The sequence below is a fragment of the Elephantulus edwardii genome, unplaced genomic scaffold (genome assembly GCF_000299155.1).
Source record: "Elephantulus edwardii isolate Elephantulus edwardi_28Jun2011 unplaced genomic scaffold, EleEdw1.0 scaffold00130, whole genome shotgun sequence".
NCBI lineage: Eukaryota > Metazoa > Chordata > Mammalia > Macroscelidea > Macroscelididae > Elephantulus > Elephantulus edwardii.
In genome coordinates, this window is record NW_006399880.1 from 3,560,437 (window position 1) to 3,580,863 (window position 20,427).

Here is a 20,427-nt window from a genome sequence, read left to right on the forward strand (position 1 = left end):
GAAGGAGAGCAAGAGCACCAAGAATGTCACAGAAACAGAGGCCATTAAGGACAGATGAGTAAGAGCTATAATTCTGAAAGATTGCCTCTACCTTAAAAAAACTCTAAGTAAGGTTCCTTAGTGTCCTCAGCGAAGAAACCAAAGCGAGGGTGGACAGGGGAATCAAGGGAGAGCCCGGGCATTTGGCCTCGCACTATTGCGGCTTGGTGTTGTATACAGGGTGAATGAATGCTCATTTCCAGTGCCATCTGGCCCTGGGCTGAGAACTTTCTAACTACCGCTTTCCTTCCCCGTCCAGCCCGCTGACCATGCCCGTGGGTGTGCCGTGACCCACCTATCTGAAAATGTTCACAGCCAGCCTGCTGGCCATGTGTGCGGGGGCGAAGGGGTGCACCGGTACTACCAGTCAGACCTGACAATACCTGAAGTTCCACAAAAGCCTGGAGAACTCAAAACAGAGCTTTTGGGACTAAAAGAGATACAACATGAACCTCAGATTTCGAAGCAGTAAAAAACCTAAAATACAACTATGCCAAGGATTCTGTGAATAATATTATAAATCTTGAACATGTATTTTTAAAAATTTATTGAAAGTCAAACTACTTGTCCTGAAGCATCTAATGTAATATTAACTGTGAGAGGAGGTATCCAACAGATAGGAACTTTGTTGAGAATTAACAATGGTTTGGTCAATGTGTCTTGAAAACTGCCAAAACTTTTTCATCAGCTTCTTATATGTGGTTTTGAAGATGTTTGCTTACTTTTGAATATCATGTGAGATAAAGTTTTTGCAAAGTCTTCTGTCATTATAATGCCTATTTATTTTTCTGAATAAGCTTTAATTAAAATGGTGAATTGGGGTCATAAATGAACTGTAATAAAAGTCACATTGATAGTGAAGAAAAAAACCAAACAACAAGAAACCTCTAAGTAACTAACTAAGCTGAGGAGGAGATATTTCAAGTGCTCTGGGGCAATTAAAAGAGCAATGCCAGCTATCATTACAATTGTCATGTATTAAGCACATGATAAAGATAAGACTCTCTGCTAAGAGCTGTAAATGCATTATTTTATTTAATGTTCACAACTTTATAAACCAAGTGAGAGAGAGAGAAAAAAATAAACCAAGTGAGAGGACGAGTCTCATTTTAGAACTGGAGAAATGGAGGCACAGAGTGGTCTGTCCAAGATTATACTGTCACTAGTTACAGAGCCAAGACTCTGTAACCAGCAAGCCTGTCTGATTTGAGAACCATTGCTCTCTTTCATTTGTCCTTACACAAAAAAAGGCACAGGAGTACATGGCAATGGGATAGGAGGATAGTTTCTAAAAACAGGTGAGGAGATCCTGGGGGAAAGTAATTTTGAGGAGGTAAGAAAGGTGGCCACAGTGCTCAGGTCTCAGTATGAGTCTCAGGACTGGTAGGAGACATCCAGAATTGGAGTAGTCAAAATGAGCTGACCAGCAAGTATGCATGTTATCAAAATGTGTGCTTCTAGAAGTTGCTAAGGGCTCCTGGATGCTTAGAAGGAATCCTGTCTTTTTTTTCCTTCCTCATTGTAGCATACTCTTAATTTGATTATGAATTTGTCTTCTTTGTGTCCACTGGAATGTTATATTCCCTATGTATTTTATAGGGCTACAAAATGTCTCTCATTTTAAATATTAACCCAAAGTAATTTCAGAGGGAAAAAAAAATGGTTTTTCTAACCTTTTTTTATTAATAATTTTTAAATGTAACATATATATTTTTTTACAGTATGGTTTTTCCATTTAATTTTTTTCTCCATTCATTCATTGTTGCGTATTTTCCTCCCTGCTCACCCCTTTCCCAGTTCATTTTTCTCTTTGAAAAGAAAAAAAAATTCTTTCATTGTGATACAATCCCCTCCCAAGTCCACTTTATTATGCATTTCTTGAAAAAATGTTTCTGTGAATCTAAATTTAACTTTAAAAAAATCATATGGACAAGAAGTTCTCAAAGAAAACTAGATTAACATGATTTCTTTCCTATATTAATTACATAACAGATTTCTTGTGCCTTCTTCAACAGAACCTTCATGTGGAAACTAAGCTAGAGATAACAATCCTTCCTGATACAGTTAGGGAGAAAGGAAAGGCTAGAAATTTCTTTAACAAGTAATTCTATCATGGCCATTAATATGGTGTGACTGCTTTGCTTCAAGTACATTTTTTGTAGGGAAGGTCAGAGGTTCACAATAGAAGCAGTACTTTGCAATCAAAGTGTTGGACGTCCTCTATGGACTACTGTCTTTCCAGAGCCAGTAGCTGCCTGGTAATTCTTTGCCAATCCTATTAAGTGCAATGCTGAGTTAAAAACCAATATCAGTCTTCTCTACTGCAAAGTAATGGATGACATAGAGCAACCACTAAATGCTAACAGCCAAAATAAAAGACATGGGGTAGAACAAGAGTTTGAGAGACAGAACAGAGTAGTGTAAATTGCTGGGCATGTTGGAAGGAAATGGGGTGTACGCATGAGCAATCCCTATATACCCATATAATCAACTTCCTTGTGGTAGAAATGGAGAGTCTTTCTTCAATAGTCCAGGGGAGATGGTAGTACTGGCAGAAAGACTCACTGAACTCCTATGTGTCAAATCACAACCTTGACAGGGATAATGTTAGGAAGAAGGAGGTGATGAATTTGAGGAATGTGGGTCCATGATAACCAGTAGGAATCTTGCTTTTCAGAATTAGTTTTGCATTTGTAAAACTCAGAAAGAAGATAGTTTTATGTCAAAAATGTTTCCTTTTCAAAATGTCAGACACAACCTAAAAATCTTTTAACCAAAACTTGTCACTGAGAATCCCCAGGGAGCTGCAGCCTGGCTTTACCTGTCTGCTCTTGCACTGACTTCAGAACAGCACTGATGGACACTCGGGGGTCCTCTCCCAGCTTGATCTGATTTCGGATTGCAAAAAGCAAGTCCAGGCTCACTAGCAGCTTGTTCCCCACATTAAAGAGACCTGCAAAGTGAAAAAGAAGGAGCAAAGACATTCACTGTAACAATCATCATCTGCTATGATAAAAAATGAAGAACAAACTCAATGCTCATTTATGAGAAAGTGAATTAAATGAGGGCATCATTAAAAAAAAAAAAAAAAAGGTAGACCTAAACAGAGATTGTGAGGATGGCACAGAACAGGGCAAGATTTCACTGTGTTATTCCGAGGGAAGCTCTGGGTCAGAGTCAACTGGATGGCAACTGACAACAAATGCTCATCTAGGAAGTTGCCCATCACACTGTTAAACGCAAGAGCAAATAATGGAATAACATAGATAGCAGAAACTTTTCTTTTTAAATAGACACTTGCCCTACTTTAAATGATGATACTCTGGAGAAAATCACCCTTTAGCTCCAGGTGGTGCAGGGCAAATACTACAGACTAGAAGATCATCTCTATACCAAATCCTGGAATAAATGAATCAAGAGGAATTTAAATTTAAATCAGATAAACCAGATGCTCTCGTAACACAGTATTAAATTGTGGAATATAAGGTATGGAACAATAGTGCAGAATGCCTGTCAAAGATCGATACCACAGGTTGAAACCACCAGGGAGATCAATGCCCTTATTACATACATACAAAAGAAAAAAAGCCCACAAATCTGACAAAATTTTAGAAATGGTTATCATTGTTTAAAAGTGGTTTGACATACTACATGAAGTATTAGATAGTATTCTGAAAAAGAGAAAAGCAGGGACAATGGAGAATTAGCCCAACGGTAGTCAGGGCACAGGGACTGGGTACAAAGCCAAAGACTAGCGATGATGGAACTGTTCTAAATATTCTGTTCAATGTTCTGGCATTTATCTAACACTATACAGTCACAGAACTAACTCAACTGTGGGACAAAAATAAAAAGTCAATTTTAACACAGGTAAATTTGGAAAACAAACTTAAAATAGAAAAAACAACCCACAAATGATAATGATAAAGTCTGTCTGGCCTACACTAAAGGAAAATGAGCACTTAATGCTGGTAAGAACATAAATATAACCTCAAATTGGCAATACAGATTTGTTAAAAGCACATTATACCTTTGAAACAATATATACTTATTAAAAGCATGTTTATTATTTAAAATAAAGCACCAAAATGTTCTGAGGAAGAAGAGAATAAACAAAACTCTTTGATCTTTAGAATTCCACATTTAAAGCTCGAGATTCAATCAAACCCTTACACTGGCTGGTACATGGTAAGTGTTCAATGAATGCCTGAGGAGTGATCCTGAGGAGTGATGCACAGGGTGGGTTGGGGAGAATCTATAGAGTAATTTCATTATTGAGTGGACTGCCATTTATCTTTCCCCTGCAGAGAGTGGTTGATAGGCTGGAACAGTTGGGCACTATAAACAGTGTGCCCTCACGGTTCTTTCCACTTTTGATGAAAGGAAATAATTAAGAATTTACTTAAAGATTGAAATACATGTACAACTTAAGAATGACATTACGATTCTCCACTTGTTACAGCATGAAGATATCTGTGATAAATTGTTAATTCTAAAAGGCAGGCTCTAAAATAACATTCAGCACAAATGTAAAGGTGTCGTTTGATATCTTTAGGGGACTGATTTTTGGACCCGTACCCTGTCAGGGAGCTCTCATGGTCTAGTAGTAAGAACCAGTGCTGTAATCCCAAAGGCACGCTGTTTGAATCTACCAGCTGCTTCATGGGAAAAGGACAGGCAATCTCCTCCCATGCAATTTACTGCCTCTGAAAACCTGCTGGAGGGTTGGTTCTAACTCGATGGCATAAAGCACCAACACCTTGACTGGGAGGCACGCAGCGGTTGCCAAAACCTGGAGATGCTTAAGTCCCTTACATAAAATTGTGTATTTTCATATAACTTACCGTTACACTTTAAATCATCTCTATATTGTAATGCCTAATATAATGTAAATGCTATGACCTAGCACTTACAAGCCTTCTTAGCTCTAGAAGGGCTGTTTTAACCACTTATTGCCTTCCCCCTTCTTTAATATTTTCAATCCATGGATACAAAGGGACAGCTCTACTTTAGTTAAAAAAAAATTATAAACATTTGTTGTCGTTGTGTTGTACCACAGAGTTGGAACCAACCCATAGCTGTCCCTCCAGTATATTTTCAAAGGCAGTTAATCACGTTGGAGGAGACTGCCCATCTTTCTCCCATGAAGCAGCTGGTGGCCTTGAATGGTATGACTTCAGGACTGCAGTGCAGTTTCTTGCCACTAGGCCATCAGAGCTCCCTATAGATATTGAAGCTTTAAAATTTCTTGTATTCTGTATCAATTATATGCATGAAGTAAATTCATCTGAAGGACTAGATAACAAAATGTCAAGGGTTTATGTTCTGCCAGTAAGAGCACTATGACTTTTAATTTCTTCCTATGTGTCTGAAATTTCTAGATTTTCCACTTATGAAAACCTGTTATTTTAAAGTTAATTTTTCATTTATGAAATGAAGACAGCTACCAATTTCTGCAGTCTGCAATTGCTAAAAAATGCAACCAAGATGATTTACTAACTGGTGACTGGAATCTAAAAGTTAGAAAAAAAGACAGAAGGCTGGAGATCAAAAGATAGCTTTATAATATTAACAAATTATCCACTGAAAAGACAGATTTAAAAAAAAAATATAACCAAACATAAATGCTGAAGATACACATGAAAGAACCTTGACTGAGAGAATATACAGGAATCAAATTGACTATAACAGTGAAAAGGGACAGTGGGGAACAAGGTGGAGAGGCTGACAGCAGGAAAGATTGTCACCTGCTTCTATAAAGCTCAAAATGAAGCTGAAGAAAATGAAGAGAAGTCCAGGAGAGTCAAAATACAATCCCCCGAGTTTATCCCACCTAAATTAAAAAACCATCTCAAGAATATATATGTTGTTATATATTGTTGAGGCACAATGGACCCATGGCTGACCCCCTTTCCCACCCACTCTAGTGAGTTTTTAGAGGCAGTAAATCACACAGGAGGAGACTGTGCATCTTTCTCCCATGCAGCAGCTCATGGATTTGAACTGTGTTCCTATGGGTTGGCAATGCAACTCCTTACCACTAAGACATCAGTGCTCCCTAAAGAATATACATATATTTACGATGCAATGATGGGAGACTAGACAATCTGTGGGATGAGATCAAAGACATCATCCATGAGGAAAGTAAACTCCCTCCCTCTCTCACTGCCACAAATTTCGGAACTGAATCATAGCTGACCCTACAGCAGGTGTTCAGAGGCAACATATCGCAAAGGAGGAGAGTAACCATCGTTTTCCTCAGCAGGTGCTGGTAGATTCCAACCACCAGGGAAGATCTACTTTTGGGTTAGACTGCAACTCACTATGGACTAGAAAGCAAAAGGTAACTAAAAAAGACAGAAAAGACCAAAAGGGATGTCAGAAGAGACCTTGCTCTTCAACATAGAGAAAGGAAGAATTGATGAAGTAGGAAAAGTTAAATTAGATTTCAAAGGGCAGCTCTAAAAGCCTAAGAATCATAATGAAATGTGCAAAGATCTGGAATTAGGAAACAAAAAGAGAAGAACATCCTTGGCATTTCTCAAACTGAAAAGACTGAAGAACAAATTCAAGCATCTAGTGAAGAATTTTATGGGCAAAAAATGGAAAGAAAACACAATGTATCAAAAAGAGACAGCAAGAGACCTAGTAACAACCCAAAGGCAGGCAGTTCAAATCTGTTTTGAGGGAGAAAGAGAGGCAATCTCCTCCTGTGTGATTTACAGCCTCTGAAACCTTCTGGAGGGTCAACTATGTGTCAGTTTTGACTCAACAAGGGTGAGTATCAAAACGAATTGATCATCATTTCTACACCTGATCTTAGCCAAAAGGCCGAGAATCGATGATCATCATGTCTGAAAGCAGCATATGATGAAGAAATTGAAGCTATACTAAAAACACATTAATTCTAAGAATCTTAAAGAGGTTCCAAGAATCAATAAAATATAGATGAATGAAGCAGTGATTCAAAAGAAAAAGAGGATACTTTAGTTAAGATATGCACCAGGGATATATTCTTTAATCTGAATTACTAATTCAATCTGTATGCTAGGCAAATAATCTCAGAAACTAGGTTATACAAAGAAGAATGTGGCATGAGGACTGAGGTACTATCTGCTATATGCAGATGATATCACTTGGCTTGCTGAAAATGAAGAGGACCTGATGCTCTCACTGAAGATCTGAGTCTAGTATTTGCTGTTAGGTGTCATCAAGTTGACTAGGACTCAGAGACCCTGTGAACAACAGATCAGAACCACATACAATCCTGTCCCATCCTCACCATCTCTGACATGCCTGAGCCCAATTTTAGTCATGTGTCAATCCATCTTGTTGAGAGTCTTTCTCTTTTTTGCAGAACCTCTACTTTTTCCAAATCTTTACTCTTCCCAGCATGATGTCTTTCCTCCTGACAATATACCCAAAGTATGGGAGACCAAGTTTCAACATCTTTGCCTCTAAGAAGACGTTGACTGCACTTTCTCCAAGACATACTTGTTTGTTCTTTTGGAAAGCCATGGGATATTCAGTGTTCTTCACCAACGCAACTTAAAAGCACTGATTCTTCTTCAGACATACTTATTCACTTTCAGATTCACAGGAAGCAACTGAAAATACCCTGACTTGAACCAGAAACACTTTAGTCTTTAAACTGATTATCCTTGCTCTTTAGCACTTCAGGTCCTTGACAGCTCTTTTCAACAAAACACACAGCCTTTCATATAGTTTAAAAAGAAAAATTCTCACAATTGAACCAGTATACAACATCATGACAAATGGAGCAAAGAATGAAGCTGTCAATGATTTCATTTTACTTGGATTTATGATCAGTACCCATGGCAACAGTTGTGAAGCAGTCAAGAAAAACTGAAAAGAAGCTTTGGTGGCCTAGCAGCTAGGAGCTATGTAGCAATCCCAAAGGCACGTGGTTCGAATCCACCAGATGCTGTGCTGGAGAAAGAGTGGCAATCTCCTCCTGTGCCAGTCAGATTCAGTTCAACAGTACACAATACCAACAACAAACAACAACAATAAAAAGGAAAAAAAATACTGGACTGGGTAAACTGGCTGACAAGGATCTCTTTAAAGTGCTAAAGGACTACCAAAAACCCCCTGAAAAAATCTGTCTTATAAGATGTACAGCTCAGATGCTCCTTAGAAACAACGATGGTTACACAGGCTCACCTATTTTGGGCATATTGTCATAGAAGTGGCCAATTCTCAGAAAAAAATATGTGAAGCTGGGAAAAGTAAAGGGTCAGCAGAGGAGCGGAAGATTCTCAATGTGATGGATTGACAAAGTGATTCCAACAATGGACTTTAGTACATCAGGAATTGTGAGGACAGTGCAAGAATGTTCAGGGTTTCTTTCTGTTATACACAGGGTGGCTCTGAGTTGGAACAAACAAGGCAGCACCTAACAACAAGACAACAGAGTCTTAACACCAGAGTTCTGGAGGCACAGTGTTCAACATGGCAAACCGATTTACTAGGTGGTTTGAACCCACTCGCTGCTTCAAGGGAAAAAGATGAGTAACCACCTCCTTACGTGATTTATAGCTTTAGATACCCAATGGACAGCTCTCACGAGTTGCAATCTGCTTGATGGCAGTGGGTTAACACTAGATAGGTAAATGTAAACTGTTGGGATGGAGGCATTTAGGGGACAATCTCTTACTCCCTACTGCCCAAAGGGCAGAAGTCTGACATGGGGAGTCTGTCCTCAAGGCTGCTTTGGTGCCTACTGCAGGAAGAGAAGGCCAGCACCCACCTGTGTAGATGTCCATGAAACTGTGTAGGGCCAGACAATGCGGGTTCAAACACATCTTCACCTGGGCAGTCACCACCTGCAGCCGGGTAGCTGTCAATAGCCAGCACTCCTGGGGTCCGGCCAGGGAGCTAGTACCAAAACATCACCACAACATTAGGAGTGAACAAAGGGGACATCCTGTATGTCATTCCAGGGTTCAATAACTAATGGCAAAATTATCAAGCTATTTTAATACAGTGAATGTGATGAACCTAAACTTAGGTTTCAAGCTTTTCTAAGTGGGCACTGTCACTAAGTTTGAATGTGATCTGTGGAACATGTTAAAAGTGAATCCTCAGGGAGCTCTGGTGGCCTACTGGCAAGAAGCTGCAATACATCCCAGAGGTATGTAGTTCGAATCCACCAGATGCTTTGCTGGAGGAGGGGCCATCTCCTCCTGTACCAGTCAGATCCGATTTGACGGTACACACATGCATACACAAAAAATAATAAAATAAAAGAAAATAAAATAAGTGAATCCTTAAGATATTAATAAATTAACCAATCCCATCTAACTCTAAAACCCAAATACTATGCTGGACAGTCTAGTGTAAATGAAATCTTAAACTGGTGATAAAACACTTTCGGGCATTTTCAACAATAATTCCTATCATTAATACCTTAACAGTTGGAACAGTAAAGGAAACTTAAGAAAATCAGAGAATAACATCTTTGAAGACTATAATAGCTTTAAGGTTTCCCAAGAAGGGGGTACACGGGATTGGTGGGATGGAGAACCTAAGCTTAGAATAAATCTGAAAGTTGTGCTTACTTTTGTCCCCCTTTGAATAATGAACTGCTGCAGAGAAGGCACTGTGTGGATGGAGACTCGTAGTAATTTGACCAAGAGGTCTGCTCGATGGTGACTGTCTCCTCACTCACGTTGGACAGGATGAGTCGAGAGCTGTTGAGTTCATGAATCAAGGCAAAGACCTCAGTCAGCTCAGACTCATTCTCGGGAATCTGCAGGACCTTACGTAGCAGCTGCAGAGTGGACTGGCGTTGGATCTCCTTTTGGGTTGCAGTCAGGGGCTCTGTGGAACTCAGCACTTCTGGGAGTGGTGAGCTCACCTCCTAGGAAGAAAACAGATGGCTGACTAGGCATTCAGGGCAGAAAAGGTTAGTATCAGGCCAAAACAACGAAGCTGCAAGTAACAAATGAGCAGGGTCAATGACCCATGACTGAGAGAAACAAAGGTTCCTGACTAGCTCAGCTAACACTGTTTGGCGTAATGCAGGTGCTTTCTCTCTCTCGGATTCAGTTTACCTAACTGTCTGGGCCGGGCCTCAATTTACTCATTTATTAAAGAATGAAAATACAACCTTCTCCTAGTGTTGTATGGTTAAATCAAGTAATAGAAATTATGCATTGAGTACAATGGCTGGAATATAACGCTTTCTCTGTGAATGGTAATATGGATAAAGAGGTATTCCTGGAACACATTACAGGCTTAGTTCCAAATAACTCCAACAAAATGAATACTGCAGTCAGACAAGTCATGGAAATTTTCTGGTTTCTCAATGCATACAGAAGCACAGAGACAAACCGAGCACATGCTATTCAAAAACTGGTGCTTACAGACATGTTTGTGATAAGTTTGTTACAACCCTTCAATTTATAAAAAAATACAGTTATCGACAACGTATGACACAGTAAAATGAGAAATGACTGCATAAATAAATAATTTGGACTACCAGCCCCAGTCCCAACAAACACCCAAGTATGTGTCTTTTAATTCTTTACAGTTTCTAGGTACAAGGTTACTTTATATACTAGTCAGAAGTCTCCATAAACAAGATTTTAAGATGTTGATTAGAAAGCTCTGGTGGCTTAGTGGTAAAGAGTTGCAGGGTCAACCCAAGGCAGAAGGTTTTAATCCACTCAATCTCTTCCTATGAGATTAACAACCTCTGAAAATCTGCTGGAGGGTCAGCTATAAGTCAGTTCCAACTCAATAACACAAAACAACAAGAAAATGATGATTAAAAAAACAGACCCTTCAGATGATGCAGTGCACCTGGGTTCTTTTACAATCTGTAGTATATTACTGAAGGTCTACCCTAAGGTCCTTGGAGAGGGACATCATGCTTGGGAGGGTGGAGGGACAGCGTAGGAGGGGAAGACCTTCTATGAGGTGAACTGATTCAGTGACTGGGGTAATCGGGGTGGGTGTGTCAGAAACAGTGCAACTGGAACAGGACAGAGCAGGGTTTAGGGTTGTTGGACATAGGGTCGCTATGAGTCACATGCAACTCGACGGCATATAACAACAACAAGAACCCTAAGGTATAAACAGGCTGGTAAATATAGCCAGAAATGCACTACCAGGAGAGGGAGATATCGATGAATGGGACCTTCTAAAATTTAAGTCTCTGTGTGCATCAAACACTTTTCCATTGGGACAAAGAGCCATAAGCAAGGAAAAGACTTTCTCAGCTTTTGGCTAGAAGGATGGCTGATTTGAGACCCCTCTGCATGCAAAGTGTGTAAGTTGAAGGCCCTGATTTTGTGCCACTCCAGAGACAAAGGTAGAGATTAAGCTTCAGGAGAGAAAACACAGGAGGTGACACACTACTGCCCAGAGTGAGCCCTTTGGGGTGCTTGTGGGAGACTGGACTGAAATATCTCTGGGGGAAGGTCCCTTCATTTGGGGATCCTTGTCTGTGAACCATCCTGGGGAGCAAAGACAAGAGAGTTTGGGACACAAAACAACAAGCAGAGGAAAGACTTTCTCAACTGACACATTGAGCTGAAGAAGAAAAAAGAGAGAGAGAGCTGACTTGAAACCCCTCTAGTCAAGAAACTGCTGGAGTGGAGTACCTGGTCTCAAAGAGCCACTGTATAGAAGAAGGAAGACAATATAGTTTGGGACAGGGGATTACATTAAGGCAAGATTCCTGGAGGGCTGCTGTGTAGAACAGAGATAACTTGAAGGACCTAAGGAAAGCCAAATTTTCCCAGAAAGGACTTTCAGAAAGAATGAGTGGCTCACACCATAGATTGAACATTTTAACCTGGCAACTAATAACATCATAAAGACAAGAATTACCAACAACGTATGCAGACACAACAGAAATGGCCTAACATTTATTAATAAAAATTTCACGAATGTCATAAAATTTCATAATGTCACGAAAGCAGCAAGCAGCTTCAAACACTGTAAAAAAAACAAATCAAGTCTCCAAAAAAAAAAAGCAAAGAATATTGCAGACCCAATGAATACCCCACAGTTAAGAAGACAGATAATACATGTTGATGTGGAAACATTGGAACAGCTACAAAATAAAGTACAAATGATAAGAAACAGCAGGAGCCACAAATAAAGGGAATATCCTAGAGGCAGAGAACCAGAAGAAAAAGACTGATCAAGTTATTTCAACAGCTACAAAAGAAGGTGCAAATGATGGAAGAAACAATGGAAAACACTAAGAAAGCAAACACTCCAGAGACATGGAGCCGGAAGAAATATATGGACAAGGAGAAACTTGAACAACTATGGATGAAAACGGAAAGATGGAAGAAACAACTGAAACTATAAAGAAGCACATGAATGTAAAAAACCATCACAAGATAGAGAGGGTATAGCCAACACAGTATTGGAAATAAAAGAAATACATGAAAATGCTATGCAGAATATTAACATTGAAATGGCAGAAGTGTCCAACATGCTGTAGGAACAAAAAAGTGGAGCAGTTTTTAATAATACCTGGAATATAACTTGAGAAAATGAGAACTGAGGCACAAACGGAACTTGTACACCAATGTTCACAGCAGCGTTATTGACCATTGCAAGAGCACAGAAACAGCCCAAATATCCAACCACAATCTAATGGATTGAGAAATTATGGTACACGACAGACTATGCAGCACACAGGAACAATGATATTGTAAATCACTATCTAAATAGGGAGGGACCAGAAAACATTGTGTTAAGTGAACCAATTCCGTTCCATAAGGATAAATACTATGTAAGATAATGATTGTAGAATGTGTATGAGGATCCAAGGGGGAAAGGGTGGGAGCAGAGGGGTAAGGATGTGTGGCTGTGTGTGTGTGTGTGTGTGTGTGTGTGGTGGCAGTGGTGGTGTAATTACAGTGTTAAACAATCTGATGCGTGAACGGAGGGATACATTCAGGTAATGGAAAAGATAGTGTGAAAAATAACGTATATGAACTTCGTCAGTATACCAGTGGAAAAAAAAATTTATTTAAATATAAAGTAGAACAGAGGAGAGGGAGAAGACAGTCAATGAGCTAGAAGACAAGAATCTCAATGGAACATTGAAACATATGAGGGAGAGATCTGTTTAAAGGGATATATGAATGGGTATTCTTGTCTTATAGAAGTCCAGAGTGAAGACTGCAGAGTGGAGTGAACTTGGGGGGAGGGATTGCATAACAATGAAAGAGTTTTTCTTTTTCAAGGAGAAGAGCGATTTGGGGGGAGGGGGAGGACAGGGAGAAAGTACAACAATGAATGACTGGAAACCCCAAGTTTCTGTAAACTTTCATTAATAATAATAATAATAATAAAGAATAAAATCTCAATGGAAACATCCTTAAAAAAATCAGGGATGAGAGATAAAAATAAAGAAAACATTAGAATCATGTTGGAAGACATCAAAAGAAACAAAATATGGATGACTGAATTTCAGAATAAGAGTGGGACAGGGCAATCACTAAATCACTAAAAAAAGAGGAGGCACTAGAAGAAAATTTCCCAGGTATTATTAAGAACGATGAAATCCACATCGAAAATGCTCAGAGAATGCCAAATAGACTTGACCCAAAAAGAAAAACATCAAGAAATATTACAGCCAAATTCTCCAAAATAAAAGGACAGAATACTGAAAGCAGTACAAGAAAAACAAAGGGCCACCTATAAAGGAAAAGCAGTAAGGTTGCAGAATCCTATGGGGCTTCCACAAGAAAAACTGATAATACAATTACAAAATGGGCAAAAAATATGGAAAGACTTTTCACAGAGAAAGATATTCAGATGGCCAACAGACACATGAAGAAATGCTCCATATCACTGGCAATAAGAGATGCAAATCAAAACCACAATGAAATAAAATCTCACTCCAGGAGCAGTGGCAAAGTTTAGCAGGGCAGCAAGCAGTACAAGTTGGAGCAGATGTGGAGACGTGGAAACTCATACACTGTTGGTGGATCTGTAAAATGGTACAATCATTCTGGAGGACAGTTTTGTCGTTTCTTCAAAAAGTGGAACATAGAAACTCCATATGACTTAGCTATTCAATTACTAGGAAAATACCTCAAGGAAATTAGAACTGAGACACAAATGGAGATCTATACACTAATAAATAGCAGCATTACTCACCATTGCAAGATCATGGAAACAGCCCTAATGTCCAACCACAATTGAATGGATTAAGAAATTGTGGTACATTCATTCAATGAAATACTACTCAGAACTCAGGAGCAATGATTTTAAAAAGTACCATGTAACTTTGGAGAGAATGAAGAGCTGAGTGAACCATTATTAATTATATGTATGATCCAGCAAGTATTAAAAGAAGATGGAAAGAATATACTGAGTCACTGTAGCGAAACAAATTGGCAGACACAGATGAATTTCATGAAACAATATATGAGCAAGAGCCTATGGTGATCAAAGAAGTAGTTCAGGCTGCTTTGAAGGAAATAGCAAAAAATAAGGCCCCAGGAATAGATGGTATACCAATTGACATATTTCAGCTAAAAGATGCTGCCCTGGACATGCTCACCAAGTTGTGCCAAGAAATCTGGAGAACAACCACCTGGCCAACTGACTGGAAGAGATCTGTATTTGTTCCCATTCCAAGGTGATCCAATAGAGTGTGAAAATTATAGAACAATATCATTGATTTAACATGCAAGCCAGATTCTACTGAAGACTATCCAAAAACGACTGGGACAGCACATCAGCAGAGAACTGCCAGAAGTCAAGGGTGGGTTTAGAAGGGGTCATATTACTAGGGATATTGTAGCTGATGTTAGATGGATCTTAGCTGAAAGCAGGGAATACCAGAGGAATGTTTATCTGTGTTTCGGTGACTATGCAAAGGCGTTTGGCTGTGTGGATCATAACAAACTGTGGCTGACTCTGAGAAGAATGGGAATCATAGAATACTTGATCGTGCTAATGTGAAACCTATACTTGGATCAAGAGGCAGTCATCAGAACAAAGAAAGGAAACACTGCATGGTTCAAAATTGGGAAGGGCATAAGCCAGGGATGTATCCTATCTCCATACCTTTTCAACCTGTATGCAGAACAGATTATCCGGGAAGCTGGGCTCTATGAAGAGAAATGTGGGATCAAGATTGGTGGACGATCTATCAACAATCTGCATTATGCAGATGACACAGACCTGCTTGCTGAAACTGAAGAGGACCTGAAGCGCTTGCTGCAGAGGGTCAAGGACTGCAGCCTACAATATGGATTGAGGCTCAATGTCAAGAAGACAAAGATTCTCACCACTGGACCAATTGGCAGCATCAGGATGGATGGTGAAGAGATTGAGACTGTTCACAGCTTTAGTTTGCTTGGCTCCACAGTCAACACTTTTGGCACCAGGAGCCAGGAAATTAAAAGACGTATTGCCATGGGAAAGTCTGCTGTTAGGGACCTCTCCAAAGTACTGAAGAACAAAGGGGTCTCTCTGGAGACTAAGTTGTGTCTGATACAGGGCATGGTCTTTGCAATCACTTGTTATGCATCAGAGAGTTGGACAATGACCAAGGAGGATAGAAGGAGAATTGACGCCTTTGAGCTGCGGTGCTGGAGAAGAGTACTGAGAATACCACGGACTGCTAGGAAAACAAACAGATTTATCCTGGAGAGGGTTAAACCGGGTGGCTCCTTGGAGGCAAGGATTCTGAGGCTTCGTCTAATATAGTTTGGACATGTAGTAAGCAGAGACCAATCCTTGGAGAAGGACATCATGCTTGGGAGGGTATAGGGACAGCACAGGAGGGGAAGGCCCTCTATGAGGTGGATTGATTCAGTGACTGGGGTAATTGGGATGGGAATGTCAGAGACAGTGCGATTGGCACAGGACAGAGAAGAGTTTAGGGCTGTTGTACATAGGGCCGCTATGAGTTGCAAGCGACTCAACTGCACATAACAACAACAACAACAACAACATAATGATATTATAATAATTGTAATTTGTTGAATGAACTAACAAAGTCTCATAGGACAAATACTGCATTAAGACGATTATTGTAAAAATAGAAGGATAAGTAATAAAACATTTATGGTGACCTGGGGAGGGAATGGGTGGGAGCTGAGTGGTGAGAATGGGTAGTCGCAAAACCACATGGTTGCACAGTCTGGTGGGTGAAGGGAGGGGTTGAAAGAAATGGGAAGGATCCAGTGGGGACCTGAAAAGACTGGGTAATGATGGGCAAGGTCCAATGGTGATTGAATTTATAGAACATAATGCATTATAATTAAACACAATATGAAAATAGTGTGAAACAATGTATATGAACTTTGTGAGCAAATCAACATAAAATAAAGTAAAATAAAAATGAAAAAACAAAACAGGTCCCTCTCAGGAAGGACTCTTATAAAGAAGGCTCTTTCAGGATCTTTTTCATCAATGCTGAGTCAATTATACCCTCCTTCAGGCTCCCAGCAGGCACTCCTTTACTGAAAATTCAGTTGGTAAATAGCTTTACTTATTTATTGATTCTTGCCTGGTTTACAGAAGTTGCCAGTTCATATTTACTGAACATATTATACACCCCTCTGCATAAGTAAATTTTAACAAGGCCATTCAGTCAATTCTGCATACTTCTGAGAATTATGTCTCATTGTAACAGCATGGAAATTTATTCTTCTCTCCCACTAGACTTCTCAAAGGAAAGGGCCATGTCCTATCTGTTATCATCATTTTAAAGGCCTGGACCACAAGTATATGCTACTTGAAAGAAATGAATGAATGGTTGAATCACTAGACTAAATTCCTTAGGAGACTGTGTGTGTAGCTATGTTGATCATGGACTGGAACACTACTTGGGAAGAATACTGTCTTTTGACTCTCAACTAAAGATAAAGGGTAAAAAGACCATCCCAGTCCACAGATACTGAGGTCTAACAGGAGCTAAAGACAAACTACATAGGAAATGCGTGGCCACCAGGGGGCTCCAAAGACCAATAAGCACTATTTCTTGGAAAATGTCTTATTTGCTATCTCTAAAGTTTAACATTTTAAAAGGTGAAGGTTTGTCTGAAAATGACAGAAGGTCTGAAGCTGAGTGTCCCAGGGATGGGCAGTTACCTGGCAGCCAAAGAGAAAGGCATATAAATAGTAATAGAATTTGATAGCAATTGGAAAGAGGGCCCCTAGACAATTCCTGCCAGTATATAAAGGTAAATCACTTCACTATTCCCAGATGTTGAACCAACAACCATGTCCATACTGCAAACCACACGAAATGAGACAAAGTGAAATGCAAGAAAGAAAGCACGCTCAGGGCATCTACCTACATCTCAACTACTGACATGTTGCCACACATTTTTAAATTGACAATGGTGCTTAGAAACACATTTTCTGCAGTCATTTGCGGCAACGTATTAACAGACTGTGTATGCAAGCTCAGGGGTTTTAACAGCTCTCCTCGCCAAAGAGTATGATCTCATAAGAGAACTGAGGTAGGCAGTCAAAAGTGGAGATGATCAATACTGTGGAAAGAGGAGCACATTAAGCACATGGAGAACCTAGGAGAGAAAACTCAATTTCAGCAAGTGGATCACTTAGAGAACAAAGAGACTGACAGAAGATGTTTACACATTTTTGCATACAATTTCAAGGGATTTGTACTCTTGAAGTCCAGGTTTGGGTGTTCTTGAGAACACATGATTCTGAGGGTAAAACGTTCAGGTATAATAATGAATCACGCCCATCTTGTTTTACTAACTGGGAAACTTAAAGCTCAGGAAAAGGAAAAATCTCCACTCAGGTTCTGCTAGCAAAGTCTTCCATTTCTTAGTCTCAATGTTCTCTTTTTCACTAAGCCATTTGTGTTCACATACTTTTCCCAACAACCACAACCTCTAAGCAAGAACTCAAGCACAGAAGAGACAGACCTAGAGATAAGGAGTGAAATTCACCTGCCTACAAGGCTCTTGTTCATGTGCATAGAAATCTTTATGTTTGAAGACGTTGTCCCCATTTAAAAAAAAAAAAAATTTATTATTAATTTAGTTTGTTTATTTTTCATTTCAATGAACATCTACAGAGATTTTGGAATTCCACTCATTCATTGTTGCACCCTTCTCCTCGCACAACGCCCCCCCCCCAGTTTGCTCCTCTCCTTGAAAATCAAAACTCCCTCATTGGTACACAATCCCCCCGCACCTCCCCAAACCCCACCCCCTACCCCCAAATATAATCCACTCTGCAACCCTCATTGCGTACTCCTACGATAAAAATAATGCCCTAAAATATACTTTTAGACTATCTCCCCCATAGACTTCAATGCTGTAAACATATTTCATCCCGTTTTTCTCAGTCCTACCCCCTACCCCAATGCCAGCCTCACTCTACAACAGTTGTTCCCATCTTTTTAATCTTGTCTCTTTCCAAACCCCCATATATCTCTCTCTGGAAGTAACATTGCTCTGGGGCTGTTTCTTGGCTCAAAGATACCTGGTGAGATTCTATCACCTGAAGAACAAATTGCCAGTCTGTCAGTCAAGATTTTCTATGATGTAGCCTTTCAAGCCTTATCTCCCACAAAGTCCGCTTTATTGCTCCCTACTCTTTTATAGTCTGCTCCAGCCAAATGGAGCATCATCAACTCCCCAATCGCTTGCTTATTTGGAGTATGACATGCTTTTCCCTTCCATCTCAATTCTGTCAAGGTCCTGTTAGATCCAGAATGACCCATGCTCCGTGTCTCTCTCTCTCTTTCTCACACACACACACACACACACACACACACACTCTCTCTCTTTTTAGAAAAACAACAAACCATTTAGTTGAAATTCAGAGAACCTTTGAAAATGCCCATTTCTACCTGCTGACTAATAATTTTTAAAAGAGCCCTAAGAAGCCAAGCAGAATGCGTTTCACAATCTAGTTTTGTCCAACTTTAAAAAGCAGGTTCATCAAACTGCTAGATCTAAAGCTTTGTGGTTAGTCAAAAAGCTCTGTAAAGAACATTCAGAAAGACCAATCTTTATCTATAAAGTATTGGAAATGGCATCCTCTATTTAACGAATCAATCAACTACAGTTCTTCCAAGATCTCAGAGGCAAGATACAGTCCTTTTTGTCTTCCAAATTCCACCAAGGCCCACACTGCCATTTCTCCTGGGTGAAGAACCTCTTGGTCGGCTGGGCTATATCTCCAAAGATCGAGGCACCTGGCCTTTCTACTCCCCTTAGCAATGAGGACAAGGAAGCTCAGAGAGAAGAACTTGGTTCTATTTTGGATGCCCTAACTTCTTTGAGATCCTACTTTAGGACATTTCCACAAAACAGAGTCCAACCCCAAGGCCAGGAGAGGTGTTAGGGAGGGAACTCACAACTGCCTTGGTGGCTTTCTCAGTCCGGTCTTTGGCCAGGTTAAAACCACAACTAGGGCAAATCCGTGGTTTGTGCCGGTTGGTGTAGACATAGCTACAGGAAGGATTCTTGCACTTTCCACGGCCTCTTGATGTAGCCAGGCCTAGGTCCTAAAAATTAAAAACAGAACATGATTTTCTAAAAAGTAACGTCCATCTGGGCAAAGCAGAGAATCAATAAATCTGTTGAGTAGCAGCTACAAAATCAGATTCTACTTAGCTCTCAAAGAGCCTTGATGGAGCATCCTTTTTCCGTAGTAATCTCTTTCAGTTTTAACAAGTGAGTTGACTTTCAAGGTTAGAAATTAAAATATCTTTAACATCCAGGCACTGAGTCTGTTTTAATAAGGAATGCTAATGCGCTGAGATAAAATTTCAAGCCCTGAATAAAGATAAATTTAGATTTCTGGACAATGTAATTACAAAGCATGTAAATTTATACTTCAACAGTGACTTAACTATCCAGGTCAACTTAAGGGACTGATTGTCTCTGGTCGCTTCCATCTGATACTACACTAGAGGTAGCAGCCAGTACAAGATACAAAAGAAATGTGACCATCAGTAGCCAAGAAACATAAAGGGTGACAGTGCAGAAAGCAAGGTCATTAGGAAAGGAGATGTGATGGAGTTCTAGGAGAGGAGACACTCTCATGGTGATCAAGTCAGACCTAGATGTTAGCCCACTATGTTGTGATTTATTGCCCACTACTGAATATTCAGCACAAAGTACATGTGTAAGGAGATTTTTTTAAATTAATAACCCTTTTTTACTCATCTGCCTTTTATCAGGTTAGTGTTTTATTTTTCTTAAGAATGTCAACTCTAGAGTTATTGAGAATATGGTATAATACAAACTCTTAAAATACTGGTATAAGTTAACGGAATAATTTAGGAGCATAATGACAGCAGAAGCATCCTCTAATTCAGTTATTTTTCTTTGTAGGTATTTATTCTAGTGAAACTTCTTTTTAAAATCAGTAATGCTCCATTCTCCT

At 39.7% G+C, this 20,427-nt stretch overlaps 1 protein-coding gene and 1 pseudogene across 1 annotated transcript in view; one reads left to right on the plus strand and one right to left on the minus strand.

Moving 5' to 3' along the window:
• The window catches only part of HMGXB3 (HMG box domain containing 3), an 87,278-nt gene that overhangs the window by 12,250 nt on the left and 54,601 nt on the right, over window positions 1-20,427 (minus strand). The window contains exons 11-14 of the mRNA XM_006893701.1: window positions 19,394-19,543; window positions 9,621-9,922; window positions 8,810-8,937; window positions 2,861-2,992 (exon numbers count right to left, since the gene is read on the minus strand). Of these exons, the coding sequence (XP_006893763.1) occupies window positions 2,861-2,992; window positions 8,810-8,937; window positions 9,621-9,922; window positions 19,394-19,543 (712 nt within the window). The remainder of the gene's footprint in view (window positions 1-2,860; window positions 2,993-8,809; window positions 8,938-9,620; window positions 9,923-19,393; window positions 19,544-20,427) is intronic.
• On the plus strand, window positions 309-2,079 carry LOC102844241 (annotated as a pseudogene).